The sequence below is a fragment of the Phragmites australis genome, chromosome 14 (assembly GCF_958298935.1).
Source record: "Phragmites australis chromosome 14, lpPhrAust1.1, whole genome shotgun sequence".
NCBI classification, from domain to species: Eukaryota; Viridiplantae; Streptophyta; class Magnoliopsida; order Poales; family Poaceae; genus Phragmites; species Phragmites australis.
In genome coordinates this window covers 21,537,647-21,542,788 of record NC_084934.1, presented here as the reverse complement: position 1 = coordinate 21,542,788, position 5,142 = coordinate 21,537,647, and the positions used below count along the sequence as shown (strand labels likewise).

Here is a 5,142-nt window from a genome sequence, read left to right as displayed (position 1 = left end):
ACATTTTGTAGTAGGAACCACAGTAAAAAGTAATAATAAACATCGTAAAATAAAAAAGGTCAGGAGACCTCATCAGTCTGTTGTTTTTTGGGCTGCCATGGTGATTAAACCAGATGACATGTTGCCACGCTGCAAAACCACTCGTATAAAATGCTTCACGGTAAGGTCTGATGCTACAGGCACGTTTGTCTTCGGCGTCAGCTCCTACAGGCGCGCTTCGCCGGGTACAATTAACACCCCGCCCAAAAAGAAACAATGGCGACGCGTCGCCCGCGCGGTTCGGTGGCTTCCGTTCACTGCAAGCGAGCCGCTGCGCTGCACTAACCGCCTGCCTCGGCGTCAGACGGGGTCGCCACGCGGAGCACGACGCGAAGCCACGACCCACACGGCCACGCCGGGTACGTACTCTCGTCCTGGACGCGGACGCGGACGCGGACGCGGCGCCGCCCGACCAGCCGCCGAAACGGGGCGCGGGCACGTCGTACGTGCGTGCTCCCGTCCCGCGCCCCCGTCGCCTTCCTTCCCGCGTGCGCCCCACGCCAAGGCGCCCCGCGGGAACGCGATGCCTGCCACCTACGGCTGTGACGCCCCGCCTCACGTGAAGCCCCATCCGCGCGCACAGGTAGAGGGCGGCCGGGCGGGGTCCAGGACGCGCTGGCCCCCGCGCGGCGGTGCCGCGCTCCCGCCCACTGACGCGTCCCCGTCGCGCGCGAATCTTCTTCGGCCGCGAGGAATCCGATCCGTCGTCCGTCTCGTCGACGGGTCCTCTCGCGTGGGGTCCGGGCAGCTGGTTCCCGATTCGGGAGATCGATCGCCACTGTCGTTGCCGTCCGATTAGTTAAGTAATCAGCTAATCGATTGGATATGCCAATGCTAATCCTCGGGTTAGGCATCGTCTGATGCTGGTTTGGATGAGCATTCGCGTACGTCGGTAGTATGGTCGGGATTCTCTGTGCACGCAATTCTGGTGCTCGCCGTGGACCATTTTTCTTTCTTTCTTTTTTACTCAGTGGACATTCCTAACTTGACATGGAGAATAACGGAAAGTGGTGTCTCACAGCACGCTTATTGCGATCAGAATAATGATTTTAGGGATACAGTTGTTTATTTAGTGACTCTCACGGAACATAAGTTAAAAAAAACGTACAACTATTTTTCTTATGACTTAAGTACCACTTAAGGTTGAATGGTTGAAATCATTTGGATGAAAGATCGTAAATACATCATATGATTTAGATGTATGGTTGTATTTAAGTTGTAATTAAATAGTTTTACACAAGCATTTTCTATCAAATAAATTCAATTAATTTGTATGTCAATAGTTCTACTATAATCAGTACGCTTATTTTAAGGATTGCTCCAGCTGCCGATTGGAATGAAAACAACAAAGTCTCATGGATACCATATAGGCTTCTATGTACTTCACACATTCAAACTCTGGCGACTAATGTTATGCTTGACATATCTGCAACAAGTTCATAGCAATCACCTGAGTTATTGTTAATGCAAGTAAAAGATATGTTTGTACAAGCTAAAATCCTGTGGTTAAACTTGGAACCTATCGTAGTATTTTATTGCTCCATAATATCAAACGGTCAATCGGTTTCTGAAACACCTTTTGTTATCTTACAAGATGTTGAAAGCAGAATGGTGTTTTCCTCGTGCGGCATTTTCCACCGTCGGCACAGAAGGACAAACAAATTTGTTGCCACAAAATAACCAGGACAATATTCGAATGGAGGACAACCCTCAGACAGCAGCCTTTGCGGCCCCAAAGATGGGAGAAAAGAAAGCGGAGAGGAAAAGGGTGGCAAGAAACAAGGACCGCCCTCCTCCTCCCGTCTATAAATTCCCCTCCTCTTCTCCTCTTTACTTAGGAGGCATCGAAGCCAAGAAAAGGGAGGAGCACCAAGGACTACAGGCGCCTTTTCAGGATCCACATCTTCCTGAGAGAGTTCTTGGTGTTGATCTCTTCCTCTTCGACCACCTCCCAGGGTATGCACCCCTTTCCCCTTCCTTTAAATAAATCTGTGTGGTTGTTGACTCTGTGCTTGTAATTTTGTACCGGTTTAGCTGTTTAGGATTCCTTTTTAAGAGGATCTTGATATGTAATCAGGTTATCGTATTCCGTGGTTGTTTTCTTAGAGACCGTTTGGGAATTTAGGGTGGAGTCATGTCCTATTATTCAAGGTAGAGTTACTCGGGTTCTTTTGGTTGTGATGCTAGGAAATATTTTGTTTCACTCCATATCTGCTAGGTTATTATTGCTTTAAATCAGTATTGATCTTGTTTTTGCTACGAAGGTTCTACTGTCTTCGTTATAATCAGCCCTGTCGAGAAATAAAGGTTCGCTATCATTTTTTTCTTTGAGGGGGTATGTTTGCAATCAAAGTTGAATTTTGTCAAATATTTCTTTCTTGAATTATATTCGGTGCTTAGTTTGATGATTGCTCGTGCTGTCAATTAGTTATCATCAGTTTGGGTACAGTTTTTGGCCCTCGATTCCGTCAGCCAGCTTGCTCTGATTTGAGTTTATGTTGGTTAATTTTTATCATGGCTGTACAAAAAGAACTTAAGCGAGACGGAAATAATTTAGATAACATCGTTCATGAGATGGAATCTCGTGGCCCTTGCTTTGTTTGATTCTACAGTTATGTGAAACTAAAGCTAATGACCTGACAGATCCGTCCTATCAATGATGCATTTTTAGCTGCCCGTTATGTTAGAATCTTGGTTAAAATGACATGAAGACCAAAGGGCTGCTTATTGGGTTTGTTATATGTTAGGACAACTAAATGAGAATTGAAGGGTTAGACATGGTGCTTCCAGTCGCCCAATTTCTTTTTTGGGTAGTTGATTTAATTATGGTTTCCTTATTTTCTTAAACGAAATTATAGCTTCCTTACTGGCGTGTGGATTTTTTTCTTAACTTCTAATGTCCATCACTTCATTCTCTGCCGACTTCTTATCTATAAGTGGCATGCCTTCATTTAACCTTAGGACCACTTGATTAAAAGATGGCTGCATCGTAGGAATAAATAGTTGCAGAGAGGAATAATGAGGTGTAAATTACAACGGCACATGTCATAGACTGTTGCACGAATAATGATAAAAGTCCATTGGGATTTCAAGATAGACATGGACACATGGTGGGGACTATGACTGAATTTTCAACGTACCCCAGTTCCGATAGTTTTTTTTTCACTATATGTTTTCTTAATTGTAAGACAACTCATATCGTATCATATAGTTTTCATTAGCACGGTACAAATTGCTCCTAGATTCTGCATCTGCTGCATTCAGTGTTGCTAAACTTGCTATCTACTCTAGTGTTTCTCCGTGTCTACCCTATCTGACTTCAGGAGAAAATCGTCCTATTGTTTCATACTGCTCTGATCACAGAAAATGGATATGTATGAAACTAGGATATGCTTGTCTACACTGAAGGTTTTTAAGGATTTATTTCCTTCTTCTGTACAGCTCTTGGTGTAGCTTGCTACTCTCACAAGCAAAGTTTTCATGTCTGATCTCGACGTTCAGATCCCAACTGCCTTCGGTATGCTCGTTAATTGTTTTTTCAGTTCTCAGGTCTCTTTGATTACAATGCCTAGAATATTTGTTATGGTATTCTATTTCATGTACAGATCCCTTCGCTGAGGCCAATGCTGGGGACTCTGGTGCGGCTGCAGGATCAAAGGACTACGTTCATGTACGCATCCAGCAGCGTAATGGCCGCAAGAGTCTGACGACTGTCCAGGGATTGAAGAAGGAATTCAGCTACAACAAGATCCTGAAAGATCTGAAGAAAGAGTTCTGCTGCAATGGTACAGTCGTCCAGGACCCAGAACTTGGCCAGGTACGATATTATTTCCGAACTTGCGTTCTTCAATCATTTCTACTCATCTGTTTAACCACGCAACTTTTACTAGCTACTTATCTTGATAAATGTTTTGCCACTATATAGGTCATTCAACTCCAGGGTGATCAGAGGAAGAACGTCTCAAATTTCCTTGTCCAGGTAGACATTATTTCGCTTGTCTTGTACACATAGACATAATGCGATGGATGAATATGGGTTAATTTTTGTCATACCCTGTCCCACAGGCTGGCATTGTGAAAAAGGAACACATCAAGATTCATGGTTTCTGAGCAACTGCCAAGTCCATAGCAAGACCTGCATGCAAAGCAGCTATATACCTGGGGTGGAGCATATCCGGTTGTGTACTACTAGCAGGCGAATGCCTGCGCATTCTGCAATACACATAAAACCTAGCCACCTCCCTGTGTGTATGCTCGTTACCGTTGTGTCGAATCTTGTACGAGGCACCATCATTCGATGGTTTGTTACCCTTGCTCGTCAAGATTGAATAACAGATGTTATTTGAAGTGTTATCAGCCTATCACAACTATTTTGCTGCACTCATATATCTGCTGCATTACTTTACTGAAATGTTTTGCTGCTGTTTTGTTGCCCGTGCTTTTCTTTTGGTCGGTACTCTTCTGTCTCATTTTTGCTGTTATATGTTCATATATGGCCTTTTGAATCTTCAGTGCTCTGGCCATCGATGGCCATGCTTTGCCGCTGATTGAGTTCTCTATGCGCTGTTTTGTGTTTTGTGACTGGCTGCTACATTTGTATTCGAGTGCTCGGATCTTTTCATGAGCTCCGTGGGTGATAGCTGAACTGAGCTGAATGTTTTTTTTTTCTTTTTCCTTTTCTTTTTTCTATTTTGAAACTAAGGACATGATGATCTGAAGGGTTTTCACCTTACAATAAATTTCTTGTTCAATACTTAACCTTACAAGGGCTACTACATATACGAATCATGGGTTAATACTACCTGGGTAACAATCATAATCCTAAGACAATTGGGTGTCCAGTGCTGCATTTGGCTCCAGTCTCCTGTACTGCTTTTCTGTGCAAAAAGCATCAACTAGAAGGGAGTGATCTAACTTGCGCGGTTGGCGGCATGGGATTATGGAAATGATTCTCGTTATGCTCGTATTCATGGGAAATTTATGTTTGCAGCTGAGTGCCTGGCCTCTAAGTCCAAACTAGGGGCGAGTTGATTATTACTTTCTCCAACATCTCTCACCATGTCGGCAGGACTGCTCAGGGTTTATTTAGTTCCTGCTCCTACC

At 44.1% G+C, this 5,142-nt stretch overlaps 1 protein-coding gene across 5 annotated transcripts; it reads left to right on the top strand.

The window, feature by feature from the left end:
* Positions 1-1,618: 1,618 nt before the first annotated feature.
* LOC133891267 (protein translation factor SUI1 homolog) lies at positions 1,619-4,392 on the top strand. Of its 5 annotated transcripts, XM_062331977.1 has the most exons (6): positions 1,799-1,995; positions 2,304-2,346; positions 3,481-3,556; positions 3,645-3,856; positions 3,965-4,018; positions 4,105-4,392. In XM_062331977.1, the coding sequence occupies exons 3-6, from the start codon at positions 3,520-3,522 to the stop codon at positions 4,147-4,149; spliced, it is 348 nt and encodes a 115-aa protein (XP_062187961.1). In that variant the 5' UTR covers positions 1,799-1,995; positions 2,304-2,346; positions 3,481-3,519; the 3' UTR covers positions 4,150-4,392. The 5 variants fall into 5 exon arrangements, with proteins under 5 accessions (XP_062187959.1, XP_062187958.1, XP_062187961.1 ...); XM_062331976.1 differs by lacking the exon at positions 2,304-2,346 and having other exon boundaries at positions 1,803-1,995; XM_062331978.1 differs by lacking the exons at positions 1,799-1,995; positions 2,304-2,346 and having other exon boundaries at positions 3,457-3,556.
* Positions 4,393-5,142: the final 750 nt, after the last annotated feature.

Coding starts and splice junctions, on each gene's coding strand:
- LOC133891267 (XM_062331974.1), top strand. CDS start 1,634: ATGTTGAAAGCAGAATGGTGTTTTCCTCGTGCGGCATTTTCCACCGTC. Junction 1,996..2,116: donor CTCTTCGACCACCTCCCAGG/GTATGCACCCCT, acceptor ATATGTAATCAG/GTTATCGTATTCCGTGGTTG.